General features: G+C 48.7%; 1 protein-coding gene across 9 annotated transcripts in view; it reads right to left on the minus strand.

The window, feature by feature from the left end:
- Positions 1-4,814: 4,814 nt before the first annotated feature.
- TSC22D3 (TSC22 domain family member 3) overlaps positions 4,815-18,824 on the minus strand; it is a 67,121-nt gene continuing 53,111 nt past the window's right edge. For 7 of the 9 annotated variants that reach the window (XM_017859357.1, XM_017859356.1, XM_017859352.1 and 4 more), the window contains 2 exons: positions 7,501-7,552; positions 4,815-6,353 (listed from right to left, as the gene is read on the minus strand). In XM_017859357.1, coding sequence (XP_017714846.1) covers positions 6,123-6,353; positions 7,501-7,552 — 283 coding nt within the window. In that variant the 3' untranslated portion in view covers positions 4,815-6,122. Of the gene's footprint in view, positions 6,354-7,500; positions 7,553-8,034; positions 8,250-8,391; positions 8,825-18,824 lie in introns of those variants that run through there. The other 2 variants (XM_017859359.1, XM_017859360.1) reach the window with 2 other exon arrangements.

An 18,824-nucleotide genomic window follows, 5' to 3' on the forward strand; every position in this document is an offset into this window, starting at 1 on the left:
AAAAAAAAAAAAAAAAAAAAAAGAGAAGGATGGTGGTGATGGTTACACAACAATGTGACCATAATTAATGGCATTGGACTGTACATTTGAAACGGGTGAAAATGGTAAATTCTATGTTATGTCTATTTCACCACAATTTAAAAAAAAAAAAAACCCAAACCCAAAACTCATGTCATCCTTGACTTGTGGCTACCTTGCTCTCTTCTCCCCAGCTTACTTTGCTACCAGGTTATTCTGATTTTTCACCTAGTGGAGATTCCTCAAACTTTTCCATACTCCAGAACCACTAGGGACTTGTTAAAGTTATCAATTCCCCAGTCCTACCCACCTCTTTGGTGTAGGGGTGGGCATGGAATCTACATTTTAAACTTCCCAACAAACCTGATGTGAGTGGACTGCAGACTGTACTTGGAGAAATAGTGCCTCTCAGTGTCTTTTGGTTTTGTCCCTTCCTCTTCCTTCTACTACCCCTATTCTTGCCCCGGCTGGCCCTCATCACCTCACACCTGGATTACAGCAACAGCTGGCCCGTCACTAGCCTTTCCCTATTCTAGCCTCTCCAGCTGCCAGGACCCATCTTCTACAAATATCTTTTGCATCACATCACTTCTCTGCTTGGAAGCCTACCATGGCTCCCTGAGACCTCTTAGATTCTATCTAAAGTCACTTGGCTGGAAGCCAGCCAAGTGAGCCTCCCACCCTCCCGCTTACCTTCTTCTCTGTTCACTGCCACCCCTCCCGTGCTCATTAGTCATTTATTTTCCTTATGTTAGTCCCTCTGCTAATGTGGGGTGGTCTTTCTTCTACCTCACCCTTCCCACAATGAGCCCTGGAACACTTCTGATTACATTGGAGGAATTATGAAAACTGTTCAGATTCTCTATCCTGCTTCTCAATGCATTAATCTTGCCTTCCTCCATTGTGGGCTTTGCCATTCACCAGCTGTATGACTTTGGGCAAGTTGCTGAACCTCTCTGTGCCATAGTGTTTTCATGTTCTCATGTGTAGAATGCTGATCTCAATAGGGCGTACCTCATATGTCTGTGGACAGGATTAAGAGTCAACAGATGTAAAAAGTCTTTTAAGTGCCATGTAAGTGTTAGCTACTATTAGTAATTAGTATGATCACCTCCTCTTCCAGCCAGCTCCTCTCTGGAAACCATGTCTGCTTGGAATAGCTAACCGATGGAGTTCTCTGTTAAACCTTGCCTGATCTTGTGGAGGCAGTTAAGTATTAAGTGTTTGGGTTTCAACAAGCTCCTGTACATGAGATAACCTGAGGAACTGAGCTGTCTACAAAGCTGTAATTATGTCCATTAATTTCTAACCAAGTAGGAGGAGAGGAGCTGAGAGTTGAAAGCAAGATTTTCCAGAATAAATAGGATTGACGTTGTGAGGGCAACTTCGCAATACCTTTTTTTTTTTTTTTTTTTTGAGATGGAGTTTCACTCTTGTTGCCCAGGTTGGAGTGCAATGGCATGATCTTGACTCACTGCAACGTCCGCCTCCGGGTTCAAGCAATTCTTCTGCCTCAGCCTCCCGAGTAGCTGGGATTACAGGCATGCGCCACCATGCTTAGCTAATTTTGTATTTTTAGTAGAGACAGGGTTTCACCATGTTGGCCAGGCTTGTCTCAAACTCCTGGCCTCAGGTGATCTACCCGCCTTGGCCTCCCAAAGTGCTGGGATTGCAGGCGTGAGCCACTGCACCCAGCCAACTTCACAATACCTGAAGGGACAGTGGATCATGCACCTTGTTTCCTATGGTCTTTCTGGAGTCCTTCTGCTGATACTCCAGGTCCCGGAGGCCCTGCCCCTAGCTTTCTTGTCTGAGCCCTCCTAGAACACCCTCCCCTGTGGCCATCCCCAGCTTGAAAGCTTCTCACTGCTTGTGTCTCAAGCAGTCCTTGTCTGGAAATAACCCATCACCCACATTTCTGTTCTAGTCTATTTTTTCTTTAAATTGACAGATACAACTAAAAGTATATGCATTTGTGATGTTTTGAAATATATACGCATTGTGGAATGGCTCAATTTAGCTAATTAATATATGCATTGTTGTTTTAGCTTTCAAATCCATGTCCTTGATTTTGTAGTGAATATAATTAATTCCTTTAAGGCCCACTGAATTCACAGTCAGTGTTTGTAATTATGTGTTCCCCCCAGCCCACCCGAGTCTCTCTTTCTCTCTCTCAATGAATACCAGAAGTTCAAGTACTATAGAGTTGGGGGAGGTTTGGGAGTATTTTCGACATGAAAAAAGGGCCCTTATTGTCACTAAGGTTGGGAACCACTGCCACATGGGACATGTGGGAGCCATGGGAGTAGCACTAAGTTCTCTGGCTCTCAGTTTTCTCGTCTGTCAAATGGAGGTAAATCATAACTGCCTGTTTTTCCAAGGGCAGGAAACAAAGTGTTCTGTCCTCAGGAGTGGGGCCAGGGAGCAGTGATCTTGTGATCCTTGCTGCTATGCTGGGAAGCCTCCATGAGGATGAGATGAGAGAATAGATGGGAGGGCACATGCAGAGGTGGCAAATGCAGGCAGGGGATGCGTACTGCTTCAAGCCTCATTATTATTTTCCTCGTTCTGGGTCCAGCTGGACCAGCTGAGCCCAGAAGCCTAAAACCCATGGAAGCCTTGCCAGGAGCAACGTGTTCTTTTGCCTTTTTCCACCCTTAGTTGCTTTTCTGTGGAGAAACAACAACAGAGAGCTGCTCCTGTATGTGACTAAGAAACATCTACAAACTTCCTCTTATCTAGCCTAGTAACTGCTGTGGCCTCAGAAGTTGCAGTGTTTGTCTCTGTTTAGTCAGCGTTGCCTAGGAAACAAAGTTGTTCTCTCTTTACCACTACATGACTGTGGGGCCAGTTTTTTCCCCTTTCTTATAGAGAAAGGCTTGATGACCAGAGAGGTTGGGGCGTTGCTGGGCTATTTTCTAGGTTTCCTTTTTTCATCTGCTTTTTCTTGTTCAGCTGGAAGTCTGGCGTGGGTAGTCTACAGAAGATTAACCAAATAGCCACAAAGTCTCTAAGCTAGTTTTGAAAGGGGGAGGGATTTGGGAGTAAGTGGGGATTGGGAGAACTTGTCAGGGTGAGGAATGGCTGCCAGGGGGCTTTGAATGTACTCGTTCGAAGTTTGTATCTGTACCAGCAGCTATACAATCTGCATGCCATGAACCAGTTGGCAGGTATAGACAATGAACCTGGCATTATGAATATCAAGGTTGGGAGCAGGTGGGGAAACTGGGATTTGAGAGGCCAGCAAGGAGGAGTTTGCAATGTTCTGAAGGGTTTTGGTGATCAGAAAAGAACATGTCAGCTGGGTGCAGTGGCTCATGCCTATAATCCCTGCACTCTGGAGGGCCGAGGCAGGCAGGTTCCTTGAGTCCAGGAGCTCAAGACCAGCCTGGGCAACATGGCGAAACCTCCATCTCTACTAAAAATGAAAAAAAAAAAAAAAATTCAGGAGTGGTGGTGCACACCTGCAGCCCCAGCTACTCAGGAGGCTGAGGTGAGGATCATCTGAGCCCAGGGAGTTGAGGCTGCAGTGAGCTGTGATGGCCCCACTGCACTCCAGCCTGGGCAACAAGAGTGAGACCCTGTCTCAATAAAAAACAAAAAATGAAAAAACAAAAACAAAAACAAAATGTCAACGTGTATGACCTTTACAGAGGAAGAAGCAGGTCATTTTGATTACATTTAGGCAGTGGTTGATGTAAGGGGCAGAGGGCAAGACATCTTGGTCATCTTGAGGTTTGTGGCTCAGGAAAATCAAGGAGTTCTGTTTCCACAGTTTCAAGTGGGAAAAGGACAGGTATATATGCTACCAGAAGCTGAGATGGAATGGAGTCACTTAAAGAGAGGTGATAGTTTCCCTTGGGAACATAGTGGGCTTAGAACACAGCTCAGGGTCCAGAGGAAGTTCAGGTTAGGGCGTGGTAGAGGAGACACTAAGCACTCATCAACAACCAATCAGAGAAATGCTAGGACTCTGGATGCTGGGGACTTGGAGCTGGGAAAGGGTGATGGGTGATAATGAACCCCAAAGAGAGGTGGAGGAAGGAATCTGGAGGCCGGAGCCTTAGACTTGGCCCTGCCCAAGTGGTTGGTGCGTTTGGTGAGAGAACTTTCAGCAGTGTCCCTGAGAACTTTGAGCAGGGACTGAGGACATCTTTCCTTGGCTGGAAGTAAGGGGAAGAGCAAAGGAAAGGGGAGTGGTTTTGCTTCCTCATATATTCTCCCTCCTTCTCTTACTAGGGCCTTCTTAGCTCCTTTGCCAAGCCAAGTGTCACATGTGGATTGGTATTAAGGAGAATGCATTAAGTGACCCCGGTGATGTTTTCAGAAGAGAGGAGGCCCACTCCTGTTGATTTGGTTCCTCTCTTCTCGCTCCCTCCTATGTATACCCTGCCTGTTTCTTTTGGGCCTTCCTGGGGGTATCTTTTCTCCAAAATCATCCCCTCAAGCTACGGTTGTGTGTTACGAGTCACCTTGCCACTCACTCTGAAGCTCTCATATGAAAGCAGAGCAGGAGAGAGAGGAAGGATCTGAGCTTGAGTCCTAATTCCCATAACAGTCATGTGACTTTGGGCAAGTCACTTAAACTCACTGAGTCTCAGTTTCTTTATCTAGACAGTGAGGGCAAAGAGCATGTCCTTCATATGGGTATTGTGCAGATGACACGAGATCATGGCTGCAGCATAGGCCTGGCAATGACAGGGTGCTCAAGGGATATTCAGGGGGTCAGCAAAACAGCCCCTACTGGGTGAGGGGCCTCTCCCACCCAGTCCGTTTATACTCAGTCAGACACCAAGTTTATTTTTAGAAAAACAGAGCAAAGTTTATTGAAATTTCAAGCTACATTTGAAACATCAAAATCCAAATCCTGGAACCATACATCAGGATAAGGTGTCAAAAAGTGGAAAGTGTTCACTCTCACAAAACCCGCTACAGACAAGCTTTCTGGGCACACCTCCCAGGCTCCATTGGATCAAAGCCATTCCCTTGTTCATCCCTCATCCACAGTAGGACACCATCCTTCTGTTCACTTGAAAGTTTTCCACAATAATTACAAAACAAAACAAAACAAAACAAAAAACGTTTTCAAATGACACTGTGAAGCCCAAACTGATCTTCTCTCAACCCCATTCTATGTAGTCAGCACCAGTGAATGGTGGGTTTGGCATTCAAAAGAGGACTTCACGTTTCAGTGGACAGCTGGGGAAAGGGTTGCAGCAGCAAGGCATCCGTGGCCGCATTCAGAGCCTGGCCCCTCTTCTTGCCTTTACTCTCGAGTCTTACTTAACCTAAAGGACAAACTGGGTCAAATTGGTAAATGAACACAGTCAAAGACTTAGCCATAAGAGGTAAGGGACCAGTCAATATTCCCAAGGCTGGTTAGGCCCTTCAACATGTAGGTGGATGTGTATATGTATACATCGCTACACTAAGATACAGATCTAGCCCTATGGGTATATATATGCATTTATGGCTATATAGAAAAACTATGCCAATACTAACCAAACAGAACTTTGTAAGCGGTCATCCCAAAGCTGTAATCCCACACTGGGCTGTGCACAAAGCCATGCATTATACCATATTAACCAACAGAAGGCTGACTTGGCTCAATCTCTCCCATCTGTGTCCCCTGCCTTCATGAAGCAGGGGAGAAGAGAGAGGTTGTCTCTGCTTAAAACAAGTGGCTTCTTCATAGGAACAGTCATTGTCAGGTGAAGCTGTTGAAGATGTCCATGGAAATGAGAAACAGACCCCTTAAACTTTCTGGAGCAAACTGGTGTCACACCTCAAACTACCCTTCTCCTTTGCCAGTTGCAGCTAAGTTGCCCAGGCCCTGGGAGCCCCCAGGGCGCAGTAGCATTAGAGGCTCATTGGCTTGGTGTTACTAGGCCCCATGCAACTCAGCCTCCAGAGACCTGCTTTTGTCAGAGGGGTCTGTCACTGGAGTGGACCCAGGTGGCCATGTCCTTAGGACATCTCTTGGCACCAGCTATGCTAGGTGTAAAGTTCTCCTCGTGAGATGACGCTTGGGGAGCCAAAAACAAACTGGAAAGAACTAGGTAAAACAAGTTTAGTGGCTCTGCCCACCCTGAGGACAGAGCCACTTACACCGCAGAACCACCAGGAGCCTCGGGCACTTGTGAGGATTCGGGAGCTGGCTCTTCAGGGCTCAGACAGGACTGGAACTTCTCCAGCTGCTCTGGGCTTGCCAGGGTCTTCAACAGGGTGTTCTCACGCTCTAGCTGGGAGTTCTTCTCCACCAGCTCTCGGATCTGCTCCTTCAGGATCTCCACCTCCTCTCTCACAGCATACATCAGATGATTCTTCACCAGATCCTGCCAATGAGGGAATCATAACAAAGCCATTCCTTAGCCATCATGGCCCCTCTGCAGCACCTTTGCTCTGCCATTGGTGTGCCTGTGCTGTCCTTAATGCCAGAGCCCTCCAGCCTTCCCTCAGTGAACTGGTCTGGCAAGTCCAATTCCTTGTTCACCTTTCTCTAAAGCACTTAAACCCTCATTCAGGAGAGCTACATGATTTGACTCATGCTGGAGTTGAGAGTCCAGCTTTGAACTAGATAGGTTTTCCCCTCCAAGTTTCCAATGACTTTCAAAGCTGGCTGCTGAGGGGCCTTTGGGATGACACTTCTGCTGGTTGCCGGCGGTTTGCTATGTCCCCCATTTTACATAAGCCCCTGCTGCTGCTGATCCAGATCTGGGGGAAGGGGAGACCTGCAATGCATCCCATACTGTTTGTCTGCTGTGCAAATCTTAACCAAGAAAATAAAATTGGCTATTTTGGAGTCTCCACCCCTCCATATGACCCAGCACATTGAATTGCAGCTGTCCTGCAGCCGGCCAGTTAGCATGCAGGACACTGGCCTTGGGGAAAGGTACAGAACTGCCGCATCCTCTCTGAATTTGATGACTGCAATGAGGGCAGGGAAGGTGTCCTTAAGATCCAGAGCACAATTAAGTGGCTCCCAACCGCTGAAGTCCTAACCCTCTGCAGCCATTGTGGCTGCTCCTTGGAGTATGACCTCTACCTGGTAAGGAGAGGGACAGGGGTGGGGTGCTTCGCTTCCTGTTTCCACCCAACTCCTGACCCCAGTCCAGGCTCTGCAGAGGCACTGCAGTGCTGTTGCATCCAATGAGCTCTGCCCCTTGCCAGTTGCACGATGCACACAAATGCAAGAATCTGAGCTCCCTGCCCAGCAACAGGCCCAGAAGAGAGTCAGCCTGCTGCAAAGACCTGAGATGGAGGAGAGAGGAAGAAAGGAGGGAGCCCGGGAAGGGAAGGCTGGAAATGCCCTAAAAGGTGTCACTGTAATCAGACTCCACCTCCAGTGGGGATAGGAGGCAGGCTGTCAGCTTCCTCAGGGTTTTGGCTAACGGCTTTTTCACCCATTCCCTGAATCCTGCCCAGAGTTACATAAGCAGCAGCTAAGTCAGGGGATGAGAATGACGCAGTGTTGCCACTCACCATGGCCTGTTCGATCTTGTTGTCTATGGCCACCACGCTGGCTCCGGAGGCACTGCCAAGACAAAAAGCAAAGCGACCCATTACCCACTCGGTTCTACTCTGAGTACATGGCAGTTGTGGCCAAAGTCCTCCACCTGCCTTGGCTCTTCCTCAATCTCTCTCTCTCTCTCTCTCTCCGCTCTCTCGATCTCAACTCTCGTCTCTCATCTCTCTCGGTCGGTCTCCTCACTGCAACCTCTGCCTTTCCCTGGTCTCTCTCTCTCCTCTCTCTCTCTCCTCCCTGGCCCAGAGTTCCGGACAGTTTGTCCCCAGATCCTTCCTTAGCCCCTGCAGGAAGCTGCATCTCCTCATCGAGGCCGGCTCAGCGCTGCTGCCGCCGCCCCGAGTTCCGCCCCGAGTTCCAACCGATCGGAGCTGCGTGCCAGTCCTGGGGCGCACAGGCCACCGTGGCCTGCTCGGACGATATGCAAACAATGGGGGGTGCGACCCGGGGAGTCCCCCACCGTCGGCCTACAAGGTCCCGGGCAAACCTACCCGGCTCTAAAGCTAGCTAGGAATTCCTTCTCGGCTGGTAAGCTTCCGGCCTTCTCCCAAGCGGCGCACGGCACTCGGCCAGCCCCCTGCCCAGCCCTGCCTGGCCCTGCCCGCCGCCCCTCTGCCTCTGGCTGCCTTTGCGGCTGCAGCAGCTCGTTTAACGGCGCAGGGACGCTTCGACGACGGATCCCAGAGCGGCGGTGACCCCCCCTTCCTGCGTCCCCTACCCCCGCCCCTTCCCAGGATGCTGCACCGCGGGGAACGGAGACCAGCGGCGCACAGCTCGCTCAGAGATCGGGCTGGTGGCCCAGCTCTGGCCGGCGCCCCGGCTCGGTAGGCTCCAGAGTCAGCGGTTACCTGTTGTCCAGCTTAACGGAAACCACATCCCCTCCAAGCAGGGAAGAGAAGAAGGAGATGGAGAAATTGTGCAGCTGATAGACCGCCACCTCCATGGGGGTCTGATACATTTCGGTGTTCATGACTCGGGCTGCTGGGGAGCTCTGGCCGGGTTTCCTGCCGTGCTGGGCTGCTGGGCGGCTGCTGGCAGGCTGCGCTGGGCTGGGCTCTGCGCTAGTGTCCAGCCCTGAGGCTAGGAGCGGAACGAAGGCTGCAGAAGGAACCCAAAGCCAGGCAGGCGCTCCAGCTGGAGTGGAAGGGAAGTGACTCGAGGGGTGTCACCTCGTGTGTCACAAACTCCACGGCCGCCAGTCCAACCCAGACTCGGAGATATTTTGGCTCCTGCTTCTTTATATAGGAGGAGCCGGCTGCGTCACATGGCGTCAGGGGCCATGCAAATGAGTCCTGTACCGGGCTTTGTGGCCCAGTTAAACCACATCCCCTCCCTGAACCTTAGGCTGAGACTGTAAACAGTTCAGCGCTTTCTTGTACCAACTGGCATCTCCAAAGAGGGCTCTGGAGACTGATAAAAACCAAACTGGAGCTGATTTCTAGAGAAATAATAAATACAAATGCCCTAACAAGAGGCAGAGGGCATTCAGTAGAGAACAGCGCTAGTTTGAAAAGCTCTTCTTCAGGTGGCATCCAGCATGCCCCCATGGCTTTACATGCTCTCCTATGTCATACTCCCTGACACCCGCCCTCACCATCACGGCCTCACCTTCTTCCCAGTCACTGCCCTCTCAGTCTCTCCCCTGCACACATACTTTGTCACCTGCACATTCACTTTCTAATCAACCCAGCTTTCCCCTCACCAGCCAGCTGGCATGCTGACCTGCCCTAAACCCCAGCACTCATCCACTTGCCCCTTCCTCCGAATGTTCAGGTGTGGGAGTAATTGTCTGTGGACTGGCACATGTACAGGTCTGTGACATGCATGTAATGCATGCACAGGTCCACTCTAATCTACAGATGCATATGTATGGTGTGCGAGAGCTGAGGTGAGTGGGTGAACATGTATGGGAGAGCAGCTAGGTGGGTAACAGAGGAGGTGAGGAGGAGACAGGGTATAGGAGTGAGCACTGGAGTGACCACAAGACGCTAGCCCTTTTCTCTTTGGTATACCACATTCTACTCTTCAAAGAAAATACATTAAACATTATCCAGGATCCCGTGTCTCTATTTTTTAAAAACAAAACTTTGTTACTTTTCTTTTAAAAAGTGAATGACAACACTCTAAACCAAAGGTATAAATATATATAAACAATCCCAGGAAAACACCTGCCCTGTGATGGGCCCAGCCATGCACAGCATTAGAGGGTACTTCAGGAAAAACAGACTCCAAACCATAAACTAGATGAGGTGATTGTTCCATAATAAAAGTTACACGTTTCCATTAAAACGTATTTTCTTTATATTCAGCCTAAAGCTGAGGGGGAAAAAAAAAAACAAAAGCACCAGAGACTTGAGGTCCTTTTCTTCCGCTCCTTCCTGAGTGAGGCCACCTGGTGGACAGAAGCAGGATTGCCACCAGAAGGAGCAAGAGGGGCAGGGACAGGTGATGCAACCGGGAATATTATTTACACAAACTCAGGACCAAAGGAGAACACTGGGTTCCACCACATATACAATAGTTTGGATGAAGTTACGGCCAGTACCCATGAATCAGTGCTCCACAGGCTGTGGTCCAAAGAAAGATCCTAATGCAATCATGCTATTGGAAAAGTACTGGGGCCTCTTATCAGCAAAGAAGGTAATTATTATTTGCTTCAGGACATTTATCTTAACCAGGTGCCTGGCACCAACACCCTGGCCAAGGCCCCAGCCAAGCCCAGTCTGAAGACCTTGATTTCCCCCCGGCTTCCAGGGCAGTTATGCCACTGAACAGCCAACATTTTTGGCTATGGTGTGGTGCTCTATTGGTGGATTCCAGTGGTGATAATATGTGTACAAGAGCCATTATATTGCAAAGTGCTGACCAATAAACTAAGTAAATCTGCTGCATTAGCCCGGGATGGTGTTTTTCTTCATCTCACTTTAGGTAGGAGACAATCCCGATCTCAGGACATTCCGTTAACTTTAAGACACAAGCTCTCTGAACACGACGTTTGCACTAAGACAAGTGTAGTAGACAGAACAAAGTGCAGACTATACTTATGGATCATCAAGAACATTTGTTGAAAAAAACCCTCTTAAATCAGGAGTTTAACTGGTATCGGAATTCCCTGATATATTAGTATTAATTTGCTCTCCGCACTGCATAGAGAGTTTTTTTGGTCCAGAAAGTCTCCGAGCTGACCTTTCATTGGCTTGTTAATTTTTCCTCAACTATTGCTTTCCCCTCCCCTCAAGATTCCAAAGAAGATGATGAGAAGAAAAGGGGACAGAGAAATAAGCTGGGCTAGCAGGGGAAAAACACCACCAGGAAAACAGGGCACAGGACAGAAGTAAAACAGCTCCTTCAACAGGGACTCACTTATGTGAAGACAGAGGCAGAGAAATCCAGGGGGCATGGGAAGGGAAGGCAAAAGGGTTAAGGTTCCCAGCAAAGCTGCATTTGAATTGATCATTAATTTGTCTAGGGCCATACCTCCTTGAACACACCTGATCTCATCTGAGTTGTTCATTAGTTGTACTTCAATTATGAAAGCAAACTGAGTCTGAGACTCACTGACAATTGTAGTTACTATTAATATAGCATCAGCTATGGGCAGACACTGTGCTGGCTGCACCACCAGCGCCAAGGTATAGGCACTGTCACTATCATTTTACAGATGAAGAAATCAACGGTCTGAGAGGCTACCTTGCCCAAGGCAGCAAAGGTAATAAATTACAGAGCTGAAACTGCAGCCCAGGGTCTTCCTGACCCAGAGATCAAATTTGTTCCTACTCCACTGATCAGTGAGGCAGGGAATAGGTTTGTTGAATGGGTAGAGGCTTGAATGAGTGAGTTGAGGAAGTTGGTAGGGGGTTTGGAGGTGCCAGAGAGTGGTAAGGAGGAAGAAAGGGTGAGAAGCAGCAGCCCTACTATTAGAGAGGTCCAGAGACTGCCTTTGAGTTCTGCGAGCCTTGGCTTTTCTAACACGTGAGGCAGAGGAGAGCTGCAATGGGTGACTGGAACAATATCCAACTGTCCAAATGAGTTTTATGAGACGGCCATGCTCACCCACATCATTCCAAAAGGCAGCCAAGCAATCCTCAAAGAAAGCTACCTGTTTGGGAAATAGGAGACATTAATCTAACAGGATGGCTTCCAGAATGGAACATGTAGGCCTGGGGTGTACAATATTCCAAATCAAGTATGGAGTCTTGGCAGCACAATCACAATCCAGTCAAACTTTGAGTTCCTGGAGCCCCACTCACCGGCACCCTTAATTAACTCCTTTTTCCCCCTATTCCAGCTGTGCTCAGCTTTTAGGAAAATGAGGTCAATAAGAAAACAAGTTCATATCAAAGATTTAGTTTAAAAAAAAAAAAAGACTTGGAAAGGAGGTCCCAGGTTCATCCCAGACTCAGACAAGCTCTCATCCTCTCTACATCTCTGGTTCTGTTGAGTGAGATGTGATCACCCTGAGACCTTATGATCCTTCAATAGGAAAGAATGAATGGATCCCAGGGTCCACTGGCTCCCTAAGGGAAGAATATGGACTTAAATGTCTCTGTAGAAAGATTTTCTGGCCAGGTACAGTGACTCACGCCTGTAATCTCAGCTCTTTGGGAGGCCGAGGCGGGTCGATCACCTCAGGTTAGGAATTCGAGACCAGCCTGGCCAACATGGTGAAACACTTTTCTATTAAAATACAAAAAATTAGCCGAGCATGGTGGCGCACGCCTGTAATCCCAGCTACTCGTGAGGCTGAGGCAGAAGAATCACTTGAACCTGGGAGGCGGAGGTTGCAGTGAGCCAAGATCGTGGCATTGCACTCCAGCTTGGGCAACAAGAGTGAAACTCTGTCAAAAACAAAACAAAAACAAAAAAAGATTTTCCAACAACAAGGGCAGGGGAGATAAGGGTGGGTAGGAAGGGTGGGAGTGGGGGAAGGAGGAGGAACCCAAAGAGTTTTCTGCTTAACCCTCAGTACACCAGAAAATTTCTCCATCCAGAATAGCTGTTCCACACCTTGCAGTGAGTGGAAGTTTGTGCTGTACCTATCCATGATCTGATCCAATATTGAGACTCTCAGGGTCCTTGTGTCCCGTGGAAGTGGGCCCCAAACAGGAAACAGTTGCCTAGGCATTCAATGGCCCAGCTACCCCAACATTCACAAATGTTGTCAAATTCTCTTTCTGACATCCCATAACTCACAATGTAGGCTGAACCCAGAGCCAATACGGCAACAGTGCCTCACTGAGGAGCCAGGCCCTTTGCTGGCTCTCAGTTGTAGTCTTAATGGGACATAGCAACAAAACAGACATGGCTGACCCTACCTTTCTCAGGGGTGACCTTCTAGATGGAGGGTGGCATAACGAGGACAGTGCCAATTCCCTTCATTTCAGGAGGCCTTAGAAACCAGCATATTCCCCTTGAGCTGAAAGAAGTGCCTCAGCATTTCCTACTCATCTGTTCCCCTTCAAAAGCCAGACTGGACTCTCTAGGACAAGAACCCTTCCTACGCCAGGTTCCCATGGGACAGTAGAACAGAGACTGAGCAAAGTCTGGGTGGCATAACCCTGGGCAGGATCTCAGAGCCCTGATGGCGGTTGGACAGCAGATTCAGGGTGGGTGCGGTAGGTTGGGGGTGGTGATGAGGGGGAACATCTCACTTCCCTTTTTGTCACACTTGAAGTACTGTGTACCACACAGCCAGAAGGAAACTATTTATAGGCAAGTCTTCCTTATTATCTACAGGGAATGTTCCACCCAAAGATTCGGCAACGTTGCCAGCAAAACACAGGGTCCTGTGTCAGGAGGAGCGGAAAAAGACATGATGCGAGAGGTGCGGGAGAAGCCACAAAGCAAACATCGGGTTAGGAGCTGGAAAAGGAAATACAAAAAGGATATTCAGCGCTAGAGCGTTAACACAGTGTTAATGGGATGGTTGAAAAACATCCCTCCCCACTTACTCCTCCACCGCCGGCCCCTTCCATCTGAAGCTCTGTCTAGTTCTAATTACTTACTTGTCCCTTTTTCTGAAGAGGCTGGGGGAATAAGGAGGCTGAAATGCCATGGCTTAATTTGTCCTTGCTTCTCACTTATCTTCTCTCTTCCCTTCTGGTTCCACTCCAGTGTGGGAGACTATAGACAGGAAGGCCACTGCCACTTACATAGTTACTTTGGTTTCATGGAAAATCCCCAAAGTCCAGAAGGAGGGAAGCAAGAAGGAAAGACGGAGAAAGAGAAAGTGCCTTGTTCTCTGTGGATCATGTGAACTGCCCTGCATGGCCAGGACCCAGAGCTCCGAATTTCAGGGGGCAGGAAAATGGGGAGGAGGATGCAGATGCAGATGCAGAAGGCGATGATGAGTGCGAGGGAGCCCAAGGAGAATCTTGGCAGAGATATGGACACTGTCTTGGAAAAGCAGTTCTAGCAATTGATTTGGGGCAAACTCTGGCACTGAATGATGGCAGGAGCAATGACTTGTGCCTTTCAGCTTCCTCTCGTCCAAGGTCCCATGTGAGCGTCACAAACAATCTCTGAGTGACACTAGGGACGACAGGCGCAACCAAACTTGTTTTAACAAGGCATTTTACCCCTCCTGCCCTCACTCAGAGAAGTAAAAAACTGCTCTTTGTCAAATCACCTTCATCACCCTAACTTTGATGGCTCACCATGGTGGGGGGGTGGTTTGTTCTGCCATGTCAGCAGGACTGGAAGTATTGGCGACTTATCCAGGAATGCAGTTTAGCTCAGTGGATCTTAAATTTCATGAACCTTGTGTCAATATTTATGCCTGTCTCCCTTCCCCTTATGCCTTGCAGCTGGGAAAATTTACCTCCATAATTTTTCCAAGCCCTCCTCTTATTTTCCACCCTCCCCATTGTCCATCTACAAGTAGGAAATAGATATCCCTGAAAAAGGCGGTTGGTAAAACTAACTTTGGTAAATGGAGTCACTGTCCTCCTTTCCCCTGCCCACACTAGTTGCCATTATCATTTAATTAAATTCAAATCAGTTCAATTCAAAGTTGAATGCTTTGAATGCTTATTCAAAGCGCAAGGCACATTTCAAGGAAATTTAAAACAGTAAATTGGCAGTACAAGTCCAAAATTGTACTTCCTTCCAGAATATTCTAGGTCTGTGGCCAATTCAGAAGTCTCCTACTGGTTAGACCTTAGTGAAATGTTTGCTTCAGGAAAAAGCCTCGGGCTTGGGGGTGCTTAGGTTGGGGGGTGGCCTGGGGTTGGGAAGGACCATGCCACTACCATCTGGGGCATCATTTCATGGGGCAGAATGAGGCGTGCTTTTCTTCTCCCCACCCTGCCCCTCAACTATCCTGCCCACCTAGATAGGATAATGCAGCAGCACGAAACTTGGGGTTTCTGTGGGATCTACCATTCCTTTAACATTGTGGCTGACAGTGCCAGGAAAGGTCTCTCACCCTTGTTCCCTTCCTTAACCCTAAGGCTTTGTAAAGCAAGGGAACAAGGCACAAGTATTTGCTTTCTGAGTTGCCAGTCCCTTTCTTCCAAGACGGGGGTCTTTGCTTAGCATGGGCTCACCTCTCCCTGCCAACTTCTTGATCTTTGTCCTTTGACCAGCTCCTCTCAGCCTTACACTTGTCCCACCTCTTTCACAGGCAGGTGCTAAGGTTCCTTGCCCTCTCCTACAGACCAGCAAGCATCTTCAGGTAGACAAACAGGCTCCCTCGTCACAGCCCACCCTCTGGAAATCCCAGTGTCCTGCAGCCTTCCCAGGGGCTGGGAAAGAAAGCAGCAAGACTATGGCCACTCTCCACTTTTATGTGTCTGCACCAGCCCTCCACCAGTCTATCCAGGCCAGCGGGACACTGGCAAGGCCTCTCTCCATCCACTCTGCTCTGTGGAACAGTTCCAAGAGCCGAAATTCCAAGCCATTTTCTCTGGCAGTTGCCAGGGTTACTTTGAGTAGCATGTGGAGGACTTGGAGGCTATTGGCAATGCTTGGAAGACAGCAACCAGGAGGATCTTGTTGGGGATGGGGGTGCAGCAGACAAGGGGCCTGTGAAGAGGGCAGGAGCACCTGCCTCCATTGTGGGCCCCACTATAGAATGGGTGGCCTTTGAAGCGGCACAGGTTCTCTAGGGACAAAAGGATGGTTAATAATGCTGGGCTCTTTAGTTCCTTAGTTATGATGCCTCCTAGGGCCCTTGCTTACCTCACAGCAGAGCTATTCACCATGAGCTCATTTGAGGTAGCTCCTTGATTCTCAGTTGTGGGACTCTATCACATGTGAAGAGGGGCTCTGCAGATTGCAAAGGGCCTCTGGCTCTCCAGCCATCACCATCCACTGCCTCCCACCTTCCAGGATGGATAGAAGGCAGCCTAGCTGGGGTGGGGGCAGTGGCAGGAGGCAGGGGGCACACTACTGCCAGAACAGAAAGAAAAGGAGAAACAGGGCCAGCTTCTCCCTGGGGAGGGCCCCCCAACCATGGGAACAGCACCAGGAATCTCAAAGGAGTGCTAGAAGGACTTAAGGAAGGTCTCCTGGCCTGGTTTGAGAATTACTGACAAGGAATACACACAACTTCTCAGGAAGAAAGAGTAGCACAGAAGCACACGCATTTGTGCAAACACCCTCTCCAGCCTTTCACACAGTCTAATAATTCACAGACAGCCAGGCAGAGAGGGGCATCTGCCCCCCTTCCCCGATGTTTTCACCTTCCCCATGACCCCAAAGGGGTAGTAAGGCCATAAGACATAGCAAGATAGCAAGGTAGGACACTCCAGACCATGCCAGAATGTCAAAAGTCATGGCCTCTGCGCTCTCTGACATCCAGAGCTAGCTGTGTGCTGTGCAAGGGTGACAGGTGACAGGGTCTTAGGGGAAGCTTGAGGTGGTATTCAGGTGGACACAGGGGGAACCAATTTGAAGCCTCACACTGCATACTGCGAACAGGAAGTCCTGGCACTGCCAGAAGCACAGTTTTCAAGGACGTCAATCATGCATTATAATGGGCTCTTTTAAATGAAGGAGAAATAAAAACAAGTACCATTTGTGCACAATCAATCATATGAACGCCTAAGAAATGATTCCCACAGGCTCCTCTTGAGGACAGTTCTAACTAGAGCCAGTCCTGGCATAGAGGCCCTCTGTGACCTGAGAAGTTTGATCTGAAGGGCGGTGAGAAAAAAAAAATATCCCTCTCAGTCAGCTGTTTTCCAGACTGCTACTGTGGTCCTTACAAATGCCACCATGAGAATCATGCCTTTGGGTTCCAATGATCTCTCCTGGAGTTCTTCGTTTATACTTTGAGGAATGAGAACAGCTTCTTTTCCAATGCAAAAAGCCCTGGGAAGGTGTCACATTCAGCCACTATACCAGTTCAAATACTTGAGTATGAACTAAATTATAGTATTACTTTCAACAGAGTAGTCAGTGACCAATCAGCGTCAGCAGACAATTGGACACGCAGCAGGTAAACCTTGATGATGGGCTGCAGTGGGCCTAAGGGAGATTGTGGAAAATGCAGGCATCCTGGGCTGCAGCCCTAGCATGTCTAGTGGAATAGGTGTGGGGCAGGAGAAGGGTATGTCTCAGGTGTTTTGGATGCAGCTCTTTTGACACTAGTCCATGGAACTGCTTTTAGGAACTGCTGGCTTAAAGGTAACAGCCAAGAAAGGATCTATCTGAAGAGCCCCTATGGTGCCAGGGGCACTGAGACCCACTTCGTGTGACACATTCGGATGAGGCTTGGCATATTCTAGGCCTGCTGTCTGTTCTGCCCTTTCTTTCTCTCACTCCTGAAAGTTTGACCAGAATGTGAGAGCTACTATCAGAGAGATGATCCTGAACATGCTCTGATTTATATCCAAATCTTGGCAATTTTTGCCTGCCTGTTAAGAGGAACAGATGCCTTTTAAGACACTTCACAGTGGTCAGTGAAAACTCTCAGCCTGGCAGGTCAGGGACATGTGGCGGGGGAGGGGTGGGCATCGTTGTGGGAAAGAGAGAACCCAGCATAGAGAAGGGGAAGGGGCTGATTTTTCTCTAACAGCATAGTTTGGTCAATGAACTGGCCCAACCTCCCTTCTACAGGAACCAGCTCTTCTCCAGCCCTGTGGCTGTCACTGCCCGGTCAAACCTGGGTCAATTCCCAGGTGAAAGGGGTGTGACTCATTCCCCCCTCAAGAACCTGCTCGGGCTGACTATAAAGTCTTGCCAGGATCTCTGCAAACATGCCCGTCCCCACCCCGATCCAAGCCTGGAACTCACCCCTGCCTACCATCCTCACCCAATCCCATTGCTTGTGAGCCCCTCCCTGGCAACAAGGCCATCTCCCCTGCTCACTGACTCCCCTCTCGAAGGGGGAGCAGGAGAGGAATTTACTGTTCTCTGTGGTATGCATCCGGCCTGTTTTTTGGCCTTATTTTATTTTATTTTATTTTTATGTTTAATTTACATTGTTTGCTAGGTTTGGGGCTTAAATAAACAAAAGCTATGCTTCTCCCCAAGGCCTAGACTTCCTGGTTGCCTGCCAGCAACAGAGTGACCCTTTTAACCTCTTCTCTTGCTCCTTAAGACATTCAGTGTTGGGGGTGGAGTTGAAAGAAAAGATATTTAGGGTCAAAACCTGGAAATTTTAGTGCCAGCCTAAAATACCATCCCCGGCACTTGCCGACAGTATGAATGTTAAGCATTGAAGCCACCTTACCAAGGACAGGCGGCTTTTAAGCCCACAGCAAGATTGTAAAATAAAGCACAAAATGGAAAGTTCAAAGTATTAGCATTGATTTCTTTTCTTTCTTTCTTTCTTCTTCTTTTTATAAATCTACTCTACAGATGTCTTTGTACCACCAAGCAAAGACAGAAGTGCCCGGGTCTCTGTGGGTGGGGCCTTTGTGGCACGAGCAACCTTAAAGACCTGTAGACACCAGAGCACGGTAGGCCTGACCAAGAAGACTTCTTGCCAAAGCTCATACAACTTAAAAAATAAGGGGAACACTAGCCCCTATGTCCTAGGGATAGAGGTCTAAGAGCAAACTAACGAATCCTGGTCAACAGTTCTGACATCCTGTTATTTGCTAAAACTAATAATACCATGGAGTTTGTTGACAGAGTTGCAGAAGAGCTAAAGTAAATATGGAAACCGAGGAACAGCCAAGTATAGACAGTTACTAGCTCAGCAGTTGAGAGGACAAGAGTTTCACAGATACTCCTTGGACATCTTGGGGCACCGGGCACTGAGCATGATTGGGAGATGACCCAGAAGGCATCTGTCAGGTCACTGGGTGATTTCTCTCCAACAATAGGCTGC

This window comes from Rhinopithecus bieti, unplaced genomic scaffold (genome assembly GCF_001698545.2).
Source record: "Rhinopithecus bieti isolate Rb0 unplaced genomic scaffold, ASM169854v2 scaffold_50805, whole genome shotgun sequence".
Classification (NCBI taxonomy): domain Eukaryota; kingdom Metazoa; phylum Chordata; class Mammalia; order Primates; family Cercopithecidae; genus Rhinopithecus; species Rhinopithecus bieti.